Raw genomic sequence first — 18,586 nt, forward strand, 5'->3', positions numbered from 1 at the left:
TTTTGTTCGAACAAATTTTAGGAACTGATTAAAGTTACGAATGGCATTATCTTAAAAAAAACATACCTACCTCGTGAAGCAAATTGTATACAAACAACTTTCGAAATATCACAGCAATTATTTATCCCAAATGTATTTTTTTGTATCATCACACCATATTAAGTCTTTCGTTGTCGTAATTTCATAAAGCGATTTGATTGAACATCACTGATAAATGCACCGAAGCGTGTACTCATTCGAGGGATGGCCACAAAGCACCTGTAAATAGATTCAAAGTTTCGTTAGTGCTTGTACAAATATTAAATTAGCATACAGTAAAAAAATCAGAAGTTTAAATGCCAGTTAAGTTCTAAAGTCAAGAGAATCACTAAAATAATATTCACTCAAATATTTATAGGTATAGCATAAAGCAGGCAGTGTTAATGTACGCAAAGCAACGCAATTTTTTTTTTTGAGATTTTGAATAGATGTGGGAAGCTAACGCTGAAAGGAAAGTTAGGGGAAGAATGAAGCGAAATTTGCAATAGATATAGAGAGATAGTTTTGAGTAAATAAAGGATCTTGAGAAGCTTCAGCTGGTATTCTAAGCTGAAGCGGTACAAAATTCACTTTTAGACGTTTTCTTTTATAAGCAGAGGCAACCTAGTTATCCACGAGTTTTGCCCTAACTGCTGTCATTGTGTTCGTTTATTAATTCAGAAGTCCACTATTTCAAAAGGGATCAGACTCTCTTTGTATGTAGTCTCTTTAGTTTTGCCCGAGATTTGAACCTCAAGCAGACGGTTGCAACCCTTTGGAGTTGTCAGTGTTGGGGGTGAGCAGAAGTATTAAGCATAAGTTTTCATTTTCTCCACTGACTCGGGGCAAATCTTTTTCTGAAAACGAAGCAACGAGCTCCCGGTAATTTCGCTTTTTGGCGGTTCGTTGCACCTACGCGATTTACTTCGCGGTTTGTTTCAAATGTGCAAAGGGCCGTCCTAAAAACCTCGATCAGAACTACGAAGATGGCTCCTCATGCTGCACGTTCGAACTAGAATGATGTATGGTCCTTACGCTTCGCGTTGCGGATGGGCTAGGGGAGTGTCCCTAGCTTTGGGTAAACCTAGAAACACGTGGCCTTTCAATAGCTTTTTTTTTGTTATTTGTTATTTATTTCTTATCAACGGATCACATGTTGATCCAAATGATTACTTGAAATTAAAAATTAAAAACATAACATTAAGTCTAACTACGGGGTTCTCAAGGCCCGTATCACTTTTCTTCGGAAAACGTCCCTCGAAACGTCGAAGTCAAAATGCGCTGAGAAACGGTTGAACGATCTCATTGCGCCGATGAGGGCGCTGTTAGCTCCGTAATTGTTCATTCGAAGGGGAATGTACAACTGAAGATCCAGATTTCTAAGACCACGGGGTCGTACACTAAGCGGAATAGCCTCCAGTAGCGTGGGACAGTCGATTCGCGATGACAGGAGGTCGGCGACGAATGAGGCACGTGTTGCTTGTCGGCGAGCTTGAAGAGTATCGATATCTATGAGGCGGCATCGATTTTCGTAGCTAGGTAAGCGAAAAGGGTCTTGCCAGTTCAGGTGTCTAAGGGCGTATCGCAAGAATCGCCGCTGGATAGCCTCGAGCCGATCGACACCGTTCTGGTAGTAGGGACACCAGCAGCTGATGCGTATTCAAGGATGGAACGAACGATGCTGCAGTATAGGCTTTTCAGGCAATACACATCCTTGAAGTCCTTCGCCACTCTAAAAATGAAACCGAGACTTCTGGATGCTTTGTCAATCGCGTAGTTGGTGTGTGCCTTGAATTCCAAGCGCTGATCTAAGATTACGCCAAGATCGTTAACGTGGTTCACACGTGAGATGGGTCCGTCTCCTAGGAAGTACTCCGCGATTAAAGGTTGCCGCTTACGAGAAAAGCTGATGACTAAACATTTGTTGCGGTTTAATGGCAGACAGTTAAGGTCGCACCAATCAGCGAAGAGGTTAAATTGACATTGCAGAAAATTTATGTCGTCGTGGTCGTTTATGGTGTAAAATAGTTTTAGGTCATCGGCATAGCAGAGTTTGGGGACGTCGAGGAGTGACAACACGTCGTTGAAATAAATTAGGAAAATGATCGGTCCTAGATGGCTACCTTGGGGCACACCAGAGGTGGCTGGGAACTGCCTGGAAAAGGTGTCACCCGTTCGAACAATCAATTTACGACCGGTTAAGTAACTGCGGAACCAGCCCAGTAGCGTACCACAGAATCCTAAGCGTTCGAGTTTTCCGATGGCAATCTCATGGTTCACCTTGTCGAATGCAGCGGACAGATCGGTGTAGATTGCATCAGTTTGAGATTTGGCAGCAAAACTTTCATGCACAACAGAAGTAAACGTTAGCAAGTTACTTGTTGTAGAGCGTTTGGGCATGAATCCGTGCTGATCATTGGAGATGTAATTTTTGCAGGACGTGAAAAAAGGATCCAAGATCACCAATTCAAATAATTTGGCAATAGAACATAAAGCAGAGATTCCACGGTAATTGTTAATATCTCTCCTATCTCCTTTTTTATGAACCGGGAACATGTAAGCTTCCTTCCATAGTAGAGGGAAGATGGCTCTATCAAGCGAAGCTTGAAAAATGAGCCGAATAGGGGTCAGCAAAACAGGCATGAAACTTTTCAAAAAAGCAGCTGGTATCCCGTCCGGACCTGTGGAAAAGGAATTCTTGAGCTTCGCTGCTGCTTTAGAGATGACTGCCTCCTCGATTTCAAAACCATTTATTGAAAAGCCCACTGGCGAAACGTTCCTGACAGCACTAGCTAAATATTCTGGGGATGTTGAAGCTGAAGTGAAGATACTGGAAAATTTTTGGGCGAAGAGATCGCAGATACCACGATCAGAGTTCGCCGTGATGTCGTCCAAAAACATGTTTGAAGGTATACCAGGTTCCTTACGCTGACTCTTTACGTGTTTCCAAAAAGATTTTGGGCAAGACTTGAGGTTACGTTGTACGCGACGTAGGTAGTTATGGTAACAACGTTCGCTGGCTTTTTTATAAACGGAGTTAAGTTTACGGTATATATCCTTAGTGTAGGATGATTTTTGCTTCTTGTAATTTCGAAGAGCACACCTTTTAGCAGTCTTCAGTTGTCGCAGTTCAGTCGTGATCCAGGGGATTCGCGTATTTCCGCTGCTAGAGCGTTTTGGAACGTGGCGATCGATGACATAATTCAGAATGTGTGAGAAGGTATCAGCAGCGGCGTTAGGATTTGACAGATCAAGCTCAGATACCCAGTCGATAGTTGCCAGAATGTGAGAGATGTCATCGAAGTTGGCGTTTTTGAAGTCGAGGTAGAAGGTCGCTGGTTTTCCTACTGTAGCGATCGGCCTAGTTATTTCAAGTGATGCCAGTAGAGCAGGGTGATGTGGGACTACTTTAACTAGCGGTGCAGGAGCGAGTTCGATGAACGGTAAACGAGATCCATCATTGGCAAAGCAAAGGTCCAGCGTACGACCGTATTCGTTCACCACGCCGTTAATCTGGCGCAAGGTCGCTGTACTCAAGGAGTCCAATATGATGTTTGAAGGCGCCGAAAAAGTAGAGCAGGCAGGGTCCGGATACAGAGAGCTACCATGGTGAGAGCACCACTTCAAACCGGGCATATTGAAGTCGCCAATGACAAGTAAGTCATCTTCTGGAGCGCAGAAAGAGCTAACTACGACGATGCAGCGAGAAAACGACTCAGCGAGGGCAACATCTCTTGAGCGATCGGATGGCAGGTAAAATACACATACGTACAGTTTCCGGTCAGCGAGGTCAATGAGAATCCGCACAAGTTCCAGATCGCACCAGGATTTGTTGTCGATGAGCTGCGCTGGGAGATTCGACTTCACGGCAAGTAGCACCCCGCCTCCGCCGCTTTAAATAAAGCTAGAAATACAGGGTCGTTCTAAAAACAACGATCAAATAACAAGGGTGCCTCCTCACGCTGCCCGTTCGAACTAGAATAGGTTTGATTAAACCAGATCCTATCGAAATTTTGATGACATCGCACTAGCGCCAATAAAAGGGTTAACGGGTTGGGGTCCAACCTCTAGTTTAAACACATTTCACGCACACACTGCCATAAACAATATAAACACAATCATGGTGTGAGTTAAGGAGTGAACTGACGTTTGATATTCAATGTTATAGAGCGATGATATGCTTTTATTCAAAGCATGAATGCAAATCTGCAACGCTTGAAAAGAAATCCGCAAAGCATAGATCCCATCTCGCACAGCTGCAGCAGGCTGCAGGCGTCGCCAACGATTTGTTCGACAGAACAACAGCCCGACTATCTCGATACTAATAGATCTTTGATTAAACCTAGAAACAAGGGGCCTTCCTATAGCTTTGAGTAAACCTAGAAAGACGGGGCCGTCCTATGTAGCTACCTGATATGAATCAAAAAATTTCACAAATTACAACACTATAAAAAACAATGGTTCTGTATACCACACTAAACAATTTATTTGATACTTTTTTGCACAAATACATGGGAGAAGAGCGGAACGATAATCCTTTTAGAGGGACAAGACCATTATACACTCAATAGGTATTTTTTGCGTTTTAAGATGAAATACGACACTTTAAAACTACCAGATATATGTATGTATGTAGAATATTGGTAAACCTATTTTCTAACTTCTACTAACACATGGGATTTTTTGATCTGTTTTTTTTTTCTTTTTTTATATAATTTTACTCAAAAAGAGAATACTTACGAATCGTTTTTGACAACTGGCGTTGAAATTTTATCCTTCAATTCGGTGTTGCTTTTTATATCTTTTATTAAAACCACCGGTTGCATATGATGAGAGCTACTCAAAATATTTTGAATCGATCCATCGTCATGACTCACTTTCAACCGCTTTGCGAGTTTTGGATTACCATCATTTTTGCTTTCATTTACCTGACCTTTTTCAGAAACGTCCGATTGTTCAGTATCCATCGGTTCACTTGCGGTCGATTTGTGAATACTGCTGACTACGGTATTATCTTCAGAAGACCCACAGGGTTGCTCTTCTGCGTCGGAAGGTTGCTTGGACTGATCGTTATCTTTCTTTTCTTCGAACGGAATGTTTGGTGTCTCTTTTTGTTCAAGAATATTTGTTGCACATTCATCCGACAAAACATTGGTTTTATCTGCTACACTTGCTTCCTCTTTGGAGTCGGTTTCCGATTTTTCCATCAACAAAGAATGTTCCTGGTGTTCACTGGTTGTTGATACACACTCCGTATCATTGTTTTCGGTTTTCTCATCTTTCTCAATGTTTGGGGGTATCATTGGTTCAGTATTTCCGCCTTCAATGTCATCTTTTAGGTTTGAATTATGTTCTGTTTGTGCATAGCTTAGTTCTGATTCTTTACTCTCGGCGTTTTGTACCTCAATATCAGCTTTATTAACCTGTTTGGTTTCAGTAATGTCCTCTAGAGATTTTTTATCCGTTTTAGACGCAGCTTCTATTGATTGTTCTTCCTCGTTTTGCTCAGAAAATGTGTCATTCATGTTAGAAGCATCTTGTTTCGGTTGGTTTTCTTCAGCTTGTTTTAACGCTTTTTCATTTGTTTGGAAAGCATCTTCTTTAGATTGATTCTCCTCATTTTGTTTTGAAGTTTCTGCATTCGCTTTAGGTGCATCTTCTGTAGTTTGTTTTTCTTCAGCAATAGCAGTGTTTATTTGTTCATTAGTCATTTCAATGGATTGCGTTTGCTTCTTGTCCGTTTGTTCACAGTCCATTACATCTGTTTGCGTTTGATCTATCTCATCATGATTAATCTTCTGTTGACATTGTTCAGAAATACTGGTAATATTGGTCTCAGTTTTATCATTTTGTTCTTCAATGTTCTTGGTATCTGTTTTTGCTATATCAGAAGATTCTACCTTTTCATCTTTCTTTTCATTTTCTGACGCTTTCTTATCTACATTTTCTTGTTCAAAGTTATTCACTTCACTATTTTTTTCGTGTTCTACGGGGTCCAAATCACCATTTTCATCTTCGTGCTTCGTTTCATCTGAGCTCGTAACTCTGATGGATTCGTCTATTTTCGATTCTGAATTATCTTCTTGCAAGTTAGGCTGCTGATCAGGTTCTGCATTCTGCGGCTTGTCTTTGCCAATTTCAGATTCATCTGGTTCGGTAGCTATTGGTTCTGTCTTGATAATTTGCTCAGAATTGCTTTCCATGATTTCCAAAGGCTCTTGCTTCAACCCATCCGGCTTTTCAATAGTATCTTGTAACTGAGATTCTTCGGTTTCAACTTTAATTGTAACATCTGTACTTGCACTTACATTTCCAGAATTGTTCGATGTCTCGGAGGCAGCTCGTGCAGCAGCTGCCTCATCGCTATGCTTCTTGTAGTGTTCCTTATAACTGGATAGGTTCAAATATATTTTGACGCACAGTGCACATTTGAATGTGCATCTTTCATTTGGATGATCGGTCCTATAGTGTTTTCTGATAATCAGGCTGTCCTTATCAACGTAATCACAGTGTCCACAAGCGATGGTAAAGTCATCTTGTGGATGTGTAACGGATATGTGTCGTTCTCTGTTACTTGGACTCATGAACAATTTGGGACAGAACGGGCAGTTGAGCAGTTTGAGAACTTCGGTGGAATTAGCACTGTGGAAGCGAAGTCGATGTTCCTCGAGCCGTGTCCGATAGCCGAATTCAAGTCCACACTCTTCGCACTTTAGCGACTTATTTGGACGATGAGTAACAAGATGAGCTAGAAGATTTTTCTTTGTCTTGAATCGCATCTGACAGCGAGCACATTGGTGTGAAAGAGACGATTGGTGAGACGATAGACTACGCTTGTCTTTGAATAGCTTTGAACAGCAATGGCACTTGTATCGAGTTTCGTAAAGATGCTCCCGTTCGTTGTACTCAATGTCGTGGTGAATACGTAAGTGCTGTTTCCGATATCGCACAGGTTTCTGACAAAGCGGACATTTATACATCAGCATAAATGTAGGATGAGCTTTTAAAATGTGCTTTTCAAGAACTTCTTTCGACTCTAGCTTTTTAACACATTTAGGACAAGGATATACCGTGGACCCTGAATCCGGGTCAACTTCTGCCTTAACGACAGGATGGGCTTGCTCTTGATGAACGCCCAATTTTTCCATATCCTCAAAGGTCTCCTCACAGGAGGGACATTTTATGACGGGTGCCGGTACCACTATTGGTGGTAAAGCCATCGAAGGCTTATCACCATGCTCTTTTTCCACATGCTTGAGAAGCCAATGGCGAGTAGCAAATGCAGCGTTACAATGTTGGCACACAAACGGTAAGTGCCCCAAGTGGACAACCAAAATATGAATCCTCAGAAGTGTCACCGTCTTCAAATCCTTAGAGCATCTGGGGCATACACATCCCTCGAGAGGAGGATCTGAATGATGAACCTGTTTCATATGCTCTAGCAAAAGTTCTTTCGAATCGAACGTTACTACACATCTTTCGCAAACTTGAATACGATCAGACAGGTTTTTAATACGCTGCGGTTTGTTCTGATGGAAAATGCGTGAATGTAGATCATAATATTTCTTTTCCGCGAAGGACAAAAAGCACAGCTCACATCTCAATCTTTCCAACGTAAAAGTACTGGAATTAACGGCATGAAACTGAATGTGGTGTTGCTCCAACTTTTTCTTCGTATTGTACATTTGATCACATTCGGAACACTTATGCGGATGGTTCAATGTGTGAAAATGAGCGTGTCGATCACGAATTGAAGCTGATGGGAAGCGGCGCTTGCAGTTTGGACACTTGAAGCTCTTCCACTCCGAAGGATGGGCCACTTTAGTGTGCTTGCGTAGCAACATCATGTGACGGAATACATCCGTGCAGGATTTACATTGATACATTCTGTTGCCCAATCGAATGAAGCTATCATCTTCTGAGTCGGGTTCTTCTTCCTCGTCGTCATCCATGTAAGAAAAGGAATTCTGATTCGCACCGCTACTGTTCAGAGATTGTTGTTGCTTATCGTTACTGTAGGAGGACAAATCCATAACCGAACTACTGTTATCCAATGGTTCTGATTCCTGTTTCAGTGGTATATTTCCGAAACTAGTAACGTTATTTGGATTCAAAAGTCTGGAAGAATAATATAAGAAATTCCATTAGTAGGTAGTTATAAATTAAGATATACGTTCCCCATGTTGAACATCTGGGTGGTACTCGGCTTTTTTTAGTGTGACAGATTTTTTCTTCTTCTATTGGTTGCTAATTTTACCATTGCGGTGAACTTCTATTTTTTCTATGCTCCATGTTTAATGAGCAATTAGTACCCCAATTATTTCACACAAGAATTGAAAAAAATGGCAAAATAAAAAAACCATCAATAGCTCGAAGAAAAACTTACCTAGAGAATTCCCGCAGATAATCCCAACCACCGTTATCTAGTTGAGATAATAACAAAGGTAGATTTTCCGGAGCAAACGGTAATGATGGCTGCGGCAACTGAGGCAACGTTGGCACGCCGGGCATCGCTGTTAAAGATGTAACCTGTCCCGTTAGAAGCGCTAACAGTGCAGAAGTTTCTGGTTGTGTTTGAAGTGTTGGCTGCTGCTGTGGTTGCTGTTTGATGGGTTCTACTTCAGGTGCTTCAATCTTAACCTGAACTATCTGTTCCGGTTTGAAGCCAGGGATAGTGACTTGATGCCCTGCCTGAGCATGCGCGTGCATTTGCGGAAGCGACTTGAAATACATACGACAGAACCAACATCTGTAACGCAGCTGGTAACAGGAATCCAAATCCTCCGATGCTAATGATGGATGTTTCTTGTCAATGTGCATCTTCTGATGTTTGACAAAGTTGCGGCAGTGCATGCATTTCCACCAACTAGGATCCTGATGCATTTTACTGTGGATGCGTAAATCTTCCTTGCTATTACATTTAATTTGACACTCGGTACAATTATATTCGTCCAATCTTCGAACAAAAGTTGTCTTTGTAGGACTCTCCTGCTGTTGAGTAAATGAATTCGTTTGTTGTAAGGATTCACCTATATCCGAGGTTGTTTCTTTTATTGCAGTTGTTTCTACTGCACCGGTTAGTGTAGAGTTGTTATCCTTTTCTTCTTCATGATCATCATCAGTTGGAAGCGACTGTCCTAATTGATTTATATTATCAGTGATTCCGTGCTCGGTTCTGAGATGAGTTAATAACTGCTGGGTGTATCCAAAACCAATGCCACAATGTCTACACATATGAGGAAGCTTGCCCAGATGAACTCGGAGAATGTGATTTCGAAGTATAGTTATCCTCGTGAATTGCTTAGAACATGATTTACAAACAAGAGGTTCTTGCTTGGGATCGCTTGCATGTTGCTCCTTAATATGAACCTTTAAAAGTTTATACGAATCGAATGTGATCATACACTTTTCGCACACCTGAATACGATCTCCGGCGATTTCATGTTCTAAAGAATTTGATGGTAAGTGCGACCGTATGTGCTGGAGTCGTGCGGTTTTCGTCATGAAGGCTTTGTTACATTGTTTACATTTGAACATTTTAGACTCCTCCGGGTGTTCTTCTTTGCAGTGCGTCGAGAACAAAGTCATTGAGCGGAACAACTCCGAACAGATTTTGCACTGATAGGTACGGTTCTCTAACCGTACGAAAGGGAGATCGTCTTCATTGTCTTCTTCTTCTGGTTCAGGTGCTGGTTCGGCTTTTACTACCACGTCCAAACCTAGGCGACGTCTCCTGCAAGACGATTAAAGCATGTTGAAAACAATTTAATTAAAATACTCACTACTAAATTTAACGACACTGTACAAGTCATCATTTGAGAACTATATAGAAGTCAGGTCTTCAAGTATTAACGGGATATTATTATTTGTTTATTCAATCAACAGAAGCAACAGTAAATTGAAATTACACACAATTTACATCTAATAAACGATTTTTCAATATACTCATAACTTATTTTCGGAAAACATTCCTCAATACCTCAAAGTCGAAGAGCTCGGAAAAATGAATGGCTATAGCTAAAGTTTTTACAATAAAAAATAATTTTGTTTTTATATAAACTGCTATTAACTGGTTGGACTTACATTTCCCGATTAGACAGTTTAGTAGATTCAAAAAACTTTTTGGACAATTAAAACGAGAAACTCCAGTAAGTACACCAAATATTATTACACATTTTTTAAATACATTTTTTATTTATATTAATAGACTCCTTTAAAAAGGCATAATAAATGCCGAAACGTCGGATGAAGAAATAAGAATTGTTTTAAGAGTTTTCCTGACTGAAATCGCCGAAAATCAATTTATTAAAATAAAATAAAAAGTTTTCGTTTTCTGTAACTATCTAGTACCTGAATTTTAAGAAGAGTTAAGATTATAGATTAAACGATTGAAATGCTCAAATGAAAATAAATTTTTACAGTATTTGGACATTTCAAAAGTGTGAAATTTAGGGAAGTTGAAAAGTTTATTTTTTTACACCAACAGTTGATTCATTCGTTAATTTTTCTTAATTAAGTTAGTATGCAATTTATTGTATAAAAAAAAGTAATCAAAAGATTTTTGATGAATGCTTTATACGAATTGTGATTTGCCAAAGTATTTACTGCTTTTTCGAAGGTAACAAACGTTACTTTAATTTTTGTATTCAGCAAGACATCTTTTATTTTATTTTATTCACTTAGTATTCAAGTATAGCAAGACATCTTAAAAAGGCATAATCAGAGTTGAGAGAATTCGCCCGTCACGCGAGGTTTTCCAGATGGAGATTTTATTATTTTCCGTGTTTCAAACTACACAAATAAATATGCTTACCGGGTTTTCCGATAAGAGAAAAAGATATTTTTATCAAAGTTGAACTTAGTGTAAGAGGACTTTAAATTGTTCAGTACAATTTCATTCTTGATGTTCAAAGGTTATTCAGGTCACGGTTACATGATAATACGGTAAGAATTAATGCTAGTTGCCCTAACCTTAACGGAAAATTGTTATTTTCTTTTCAGACTTTCACGCCAACTTCGATTATTATAAGGAAAAATCCTTTGATTTTATTATTTGCATGAGATAAAATATAGTTTCGATATAGGGCCCTATTACATAAGACGAGTCACGAGTCATTTTACTCGAGTGAGCCATTTTGGTATTACAGTAGTCGAGTCAAGTCGAATTTTAGGCGAGGAGCTCGACTGAGTCGAGTGCTTGAAGGTTCGTGACTCAGCTGTTTCACTCGACTACCGTAATACGACATTTCGCTCGACTCGACAGTGACTGGAGTCTAGTCGAGTTACTCGACTCGTCTTATGTAATAAGGCCCATAATGTGCTATATGATACTTTTATAATTTTAAATTGGAATACCGAATTTTACTATTGAACTCTGACTTCTGAACTCTCAAATTCGAAATCTGATCATGAACGGTGAATTTCGGGTTAAATTACTGAACCATAAAATAACTTCTTTTCAAGGTTAAATCCATAGTTCGAATGTTAATTTCAATTTCTCTCGCTTATCTTCGGAATAAGAAATCAAGTTTTATGTTATTGCTGTTCTACTGATTGATATTCTATTTTTAATTTTTCTTATGCAGTTCTTAAAATAGATTCTGCTGAATCTTATTACTTAGCGGCAATCTGAAATTTAATTTCCGTTCTCATATCAAAAACACTGAATGAAGATTTTTTTTTGGCTAACCTTTATTATTATTATTTCAGAATGCGCTTTTGAAGTCTGAGTTCTTTCTAGATGCAGGATTCTGAATCTTATTATCTAATTTCTGGTAAATTTATCTGAATCCGACTTCAAAATGCGTGTTTTTATTCGATTTTTAAATAAAAATTCTATTTGAATTTTTAAATTTTGTGAAATTGAGCTGAAAAATGAGAAAATATTTCCGAAACCAAATATGATAAGTATCTCGAGGTTATGTCGTTTGGCAAAAAATTTAAGGTTTAATTTTTGAAATGATGTTATGTTATTTACAATTTGTAGTGTGCATGGTACATGAGTACATATAACATAAACAAAGAAGTTTTAATTTTATTAGAATTTTGAATATTTTATCAATCAAATGAAAACGTGGGGTATTGTTATGTTTTTTCAAGAAAGGTACCTACACACAAAACTTTCGAGGCCGAAATTTAGCAAAATTTTGCTCAAATTTGACCAGCTAGAAAGTTAGCAATCAATTTAGCAATATTTTTTAACTATATTTTTAGCAAACGAGAAAAAAGTTAGCCGCCGCAATTTTTACTCAATTTTTTAGCATAAACCGGAGAAAAAGATTGCCCGGATCTGAAATTTCAAAATTTATGGTTTTTTCTCTGGAGAATCAGGGAGGATGATTGCCTATGAAATAGAACACACAAATTTCCTTTACTTTCAATTTATTTTACACTTTTTTTTTAATTTAATTTCACGCTTTTTGTACAACGGACGGAAGTTTCGATCCTGAGAACGCATCTTCCGGCGAGCGGAATGCCAAGCCATCTTCCTCAACGAATGCGCCGGAGTGTGCCGGCTAGCAGCTCGTTCAAATTCCAGTTGTGGTTCCCTTCATTTCCGGTCTGTTGTGGGTTTCTTGTTTCAGTTGTAACCTGATAGAAAGAAAAACAAACATATTTTTGAATTTAAAAATCTATAAATCTGTACAATTCATAATCGGCCCTTACCTTTACGCATCCGATGTAGATTTGGCTAGTATTTTGTTTTTGACTTAGCATCCACTAGAACGACTAGCATCGAACTTTCGGAAACGCGCACAATCGTGTCAGTTTGTTATTTTTCTTCCAACCGGAGCGGCGGCTGCTGTCTGTGCACAAAGCGGCTAGAAAACCTTCATTTTACTCAAATCAAGCAAAATGAACTTTCTTATTGCTAAAATCAAGTAAATTTAGCTTTTTGCTAACTCAACAGTAAAAAAATATTTTTGCTAACGGAAAGTAACAGCGAAATTTTGCTAAGTGGAGCCCCGAAAGTTTTGTGTGTACACAGTAAGTTTTTGCATCGATTTCCAGCAAAAAAAAATTGCTGGAAATGTTCAGCAATCCAATTTTTTGCTGGAAACCAGCAATCGGTTTTCTGATTGCTGGATTTTTCAGCATTCGGTTGTGTTCTTGTCATTTTTGCTGAAAACCCAGCAATCAGATTTCAAATTGCTGGACTTTCCAGCAACTGATCTAGTTTGTTGGAAAATCAGCAATCGAGTTGTCAAATTGGAGTCGGTTTGTTTTCGTACGCGGAAAAAGGTGAGAATTTATTTCACGAACTTTGAAAAGATTAATCAATCATTCTTATTTTCCTCTATATTATAGCAACCATGGTCTGCAGACATCAAGTCAAGGGTGAGTTTTCATTGGATAGGTAGATATTTTATGAAAGATACTAATCAAAACTTTATTTCAGATGGTCAACACTTTGGCACAAAGCTTCCACCCCAGAGCAGAACCGGTGCTGGTATATTAAAAAAATGTATAATTTTGGTAATAAATACCACATAATTGAAAAAAATGGAATAACTCTTATTTATTGGTCATTATAGGTACAGCCAGTATTCAATACTTAATTTCGAATTGAAACATAAATTTGATACCAAATACAGCCGAATGTTTTGAAAAAAATTGCTGGTTTCCAGCAATCTGGATTGCTGATTTCCAGCAATTTGAATTGCTGGAATACAGTACTAATGTTTGCTGGTTTTTCCAGCAATTCAAATTGCTGGAAATTTTGCTGGAAAGTCAGCGGGACAAAAACCAGCAAAACTTTGCTGGTTTCCAGCAATAAAAAATTTGCTGTGTATAACTCGATTGAAAACACCTAACAATAATAACAACAACAATAACAATCAATTTAATTAAAAAACAACGGTTGCTTAAACAATCTATGTGAAATATTGCTTTTCAGAAAATTAGTTGACCAGAGGTAAATTGGGACTTTATGAATGAATTGCTGAATTCATATAATCCTTTTCACGGTCTAATAAAATTTATCTTTAATTGTTCACCAAGTTATTTCGATATGTTAGCTGGCTTTCAAAATTACTCCATAATTTTAAATGTACCATTGATACATTTCTGGTCATTTTTAAAGTATCGATTCAGCATAACGTGATTTGATCATCATCAATTCTGGACTAGTGTATAATCATTTTATTTAATTATTGAGATGTGGATTCAGTCAAAAACTGTCAAAACTATAAAGTAACAGCAATTAGAATGTTTTAAATTCTTTCACTTAATTTTTTATTCAGATTTTTAAGTTTCATTTTTTGTCAAAATTCGTAAAAAAAATGTGCACAAAGGTAGAAAACCATAAATCCTTTGATTAATTAACGCTATAAAAGTAACATATTCATACCTCTAAGTTATTAAAAGTTTATTTATTTTAAAAACATTTGCTGCAGTGCCCAATATACGTGATCTAAGAAAAAGTTTATGGTTGAGAAATTTTTTGACATTTCTTTGCAACTTTAAGTTAACTTAAGTTAAAAGTCAACCAGCAGCTGATTAGGAGGAAAACTGTGCTGTTTTTTATTTTTTACGTTTGATGATGGGTGAAGCAAAGTAACCCGAAACGTCACGTTGCTGTTTTACTCAATAGAAATATCAATAAGTGTAAAAATTATAACGACAACCGGTGATATAATTATTTTAATTTTTTCATTGGTAAGAACATTTAATTATTTAATTACATTATTTATTATCAAATCAACAGATCATATATTGATCCAAATGATATTTAAAATTAAGAGACTAACTACAAATAAAAATCTACACTGAACTTAGAACATTAAGAATTCTTCTTCGGAATACAACCTTCGAAACTTCAAAATCCAAATGCTCTGAGAAGCGGTTAAAAGTCTTGATGACGCCAATAATTGCAGAGTTGGCCCCGTAATTGTTTAGTCTAACAGGAACGAAGAGCTGAAGATCCCGATTCCTCAAACCACGAGGTTGGACGCTAAGTGGAGAACTTCCAAAAGTGCGGCAGAGTCGATTCTTGATGAAAGCAGATCAGCGACGAATGAGACACGAGTGCAAAAGTGCGGGAGAGTCGATTCTTGATGAAAGCAGATCAGAGACGAAAGACGCACGAGTGGCGGTCCTGCGGGCTTGCAGCGTGTCGATGTCGATCAGGCGACAGCGGCTTTCGTAGCTGGGAAGTCGAAAAGGGTCTTGCCAGTTTAAGTGTCGAAGGGCATACCTCAAAAAACGTCGTTGGATGGCTTCGATGCGACCAGAACCGTTTTGATAATATGGGCACCAAACCGCAGAAGCATATTCAAGGATCGATCGAACCAGACTACAGTAAAGACTCTTCAGGCAGTAGATGTCCTTAAAGTCCTTCGTCATGCGGAAAAGAAGACCCAGGCTTCTGGAGGCCTTGTCAACGATATAGTTGGTGTGATTCTTAAAATCCGACCGCACGTCAAGGATCACACCAAGATCTTTCACGTGTTGAGCTCGAGAGATTGCGTCGTTTACAAGGAAATAATCGGCTAAGAACGGGCGTCGTTTGCGGGAAAATGATATTACTACGCATTTACTACGGTTGAAAGGTAGGCGATTGGCATCACACCAGGAGGCAAAGAGGTTAAACTGGTTCTGCAGGAAGTTCACATCTTCGGGGCCGCTGATAGAGTAGTATAGTTTCAAGTCGTCGGCATACGCTAATTTTGGTCCATTGAGGAGTTGCAGCACGTCATTGAAGTAGATTACGAATACTAACGGCCCTAAATGACTTCCTTGAGGCACGCCTGATGAAACTGAGAACTGCCTGGAAAAACAGTTACCCGTACGTACTGTCAATTTAAGTCCAGTAAGGTATAAATCCATGCTGGTCGTTGGAGAAGTTGTGCTTGCAGAACATGAAAATGGGATCTAAAACCACCAATTCGAAAAGTTTGGCTATGGCACACAGAGCTGAAATTCCTCGGTAATTATTGACATCTTTCCTATCTCCTTTTTTATGAACCGGGAACATGTAAGCTTCTTTCCACAGTGAGGGGAAGGTGGCCTGGTCAAGCGAAGCTTGGAAGATAAGCCTGATAGGAGTCAGCAAAAAAGTGAAACACTCCTGATGGCACAATTCAGTTGGTCGTCGGTTATTGAAGATGTATCAAAGATGCTCGAGAATTTATTGGCAAAGAGATCGCAGATTCCGGAGTCAGAGTTCGCCATGATGCCATCTAAGAACATGCAGGACGGTGTTCCAGGTTCATTCCGATGATTCTTGACGTGATTCCAGAAGGACTTTGGGCTAGTCTTGAGGTTTTGCTGAATTCGACTACGATGGTTTTGATAGCTATGTTGACTGGCTTTTTTATAGGCGTAGTTGAGTTTGCTATATTCTTCATTGGTTTGCGGAGATTTGTGCTTGTTGTAATTTTTTGAGTTAGTAACAAATATGGTTGATTAATTTGAATAAAATTAGCGGACTTGAGAAGGCGGCATATGAAGGATCGAAGCTTTTTTTTCGATTTTGTACTGCTCATAAAAGTGCTTTTTGAAGCTGGTTAGAAGTTGTTTAGCAATTTATGCGAACTTTTGATCAACTGTTAATTTTGTTTAGCTACTTAAAAATTGTGCTGAAAAAAAGTTGTATTACAATACACGATTGAGCTGATCAAACCTGATAGAGGAATGCTATCCGAGCTTTTGGTTGCTTGGGTATAGATGGGTAGAAAGTTAGAAGAAATGAAAGATAGTGAAAATGAGCGGGTAGAATTTATTTAGAAGCATTATCATCACATATCACAATTCTTGAATTAGAATTCGTATGTCAACAAACAGTATAGTGTTATTAGTGAAAATTTTTAATAAGAAGAAATAGTTTTCAATTTTTCGTAACAGAGCAAAATTTAAACGATTGCACCTTAATACAAAATTAATTTCTGCTTGTATGTTTTCTAGAGACTCGAAAACTACTGATTCGTTTTGTGTGAAACTTAGGCAGATGGGGACTTTGGAGACGGGGAGAGGTTCCTATTATGAGAAACCAAAGAAATGTGGTTGCATAACTCGACAATAAATCAAGCTATTAGAACCAAATTGGGCTTGAAAGGATATTTGGGTAGGTACGTGAAATGTTATTATGACTATTCGAAACATCACTCTAACTTTTTGTAGAGATAAAAAGGGGAAGGAGATCTTGATGTTAACTTATCGAGCAAATGGAACCATATTTAGCATGGCAGGCTACGTGGGTACGATGGTTTTTATGGTTTTGAATCCCTTTCTGCCTTTCTGTGTAGATAGGGGAGAAAGGCGGGGGTTTTATATAAAATTTGTTGTATAGATCAAGAGCTAATCAAGCGAATGGACCAAAATTTCCTATGGGAAAGTATAACAGAATGAGAAAAATTGGTTTGATTATTCGGGATCCCTTTTCTTCTTGCAGTGAATTGGTAGGAAGGGAAAAGAGTGCTCCTTGTTTTTGGCCTAAATTGATTCAAAATAAGCAATGTCTAACATGAGAGGGTGTTTGCGTACGAAAAATGTTTGCATTTTATATTCTATACTCACCGGATAGCTATGTCCACTTTAAGACAATTCTGTCGGAACAAATCAAACTGATCCAGAACGAGCTGGCAGTGTCGGCAAACAGCACTCTGGAAATCATCCTGTAAGCTAAGATCGATACCAATGTATTTGCCTATCAGCTCAACTACATATACATTGGGATCCGCCTCGGCCGGAAACAGCGGCTCTACCTCCGGAGTAGTCAAACACAATCGACAATAAGATTCGGGGCCTTCGAAGGGGCTACGGAAATTGAGGGAGTGAGAAAAAAAAATCATAAAGAAAACATCAATCATTCCACCATCAGCAGCAGCTTTGAAAAAAAATCTATCGGTGCAAATCTATTTAAGCTCTAGCTGACACCACAAAAATCAAACGAAATATCTTAAATACTCACACAACTGGTAAATCTTCCATTCCAAATAGGTTGTCCGCCTGGAATGGTTCCGATTCCGCCTCCCGGGAGGCCACCGAGAGGTCCATTTTGTTGATTTTTAGCGACGCGTTTCTGGCTGACTGAAAATTTTGTTCTATCTGGAGTAGGATTCTTTTTCTTTGACGGTGGTGTTAATTTTCGCACAAATTGAACTGTCAAAGAAGGGCTGCATGACAAGACTGTAAGTCCATGAGAGACACGCCAACGCCACCAACTTCCGGATATCTATCTTGAAAAAAAAGTTAAATTTGTAATTACCTTAATTATTATGAGAACAATAAAAATATTCATAATTGCACTAAATTACTATAACTTGCTTATATACCAGAATATGAATAAAACACTTCAAAACTCACAGTTGTCTCTATTTTTTACAGTCCGAGCATCCCGAGCTGTTTATATCGATTCATTGCACAAACACAAACAACGATCGGAGATTTTTCCATTACGATGCCTGTCCTCCACACCAATACTTGCTTCCCGCGCGCATCATCATTCGAGGTAACCTCGAGGTTACATATACGCTTAAAAGTCAGTATCAAGTATCAAGTTATGAACGATTTCAGATCGAAAAATCGGACAAAACTCGGTCGGAATTCGGTCCGTTCAACCCGTGGA

General features: G+C 38.6%; 1 protein-coding gene across 1 annotated transcript; it reads right to left on the reverse strand.

Annotated features, from left to right (window-relative positions):
- LOC129760342 (zinc finger protein 521-like) lies at positions 1 to 18,197 on the reverse strand. The gene is made up of 5 exons (XM_055757979.1): positions 17,930 to 18,197; positions 17,536 to 17,775; positions 8,405 to 9,751; positions 4,759 to 8,136; positions 1 to 258 (listed from the first exon to the last, which is right to left on the reverse strand). The coding sequence occupies exons 1-5, from the start codon at positions 18,013 to 18,015 to the stop codon at positions 159 to 161; spliced, it is 5,151 nt and encodes a 1,716-aa protein (XP_055613954.1). The 5' UTR covers positions 18,016 to 18,197; the 3' UTR covers positions 1 to 158.
- Positions 18,198 to 18,586: the final 389 nt, after the last annotated feature.

This window comes from Uranotaenia lowii, unplaced genomic scaffold (genome assembly GCF_029784155.1).
Source record: "Uranotaenia lowii strain MFRU-FL unplaced genomic scaffold, ASM2978415v1 HiC_scaffold_58, whole genome shotgun sequence".
NCBI classification, from domain to species: Eukaryota; Metazoa; Arthropoda; class Insecta; order Diptera; family Culicidae; genus Uranotaenia; species Uranotaenia lowii.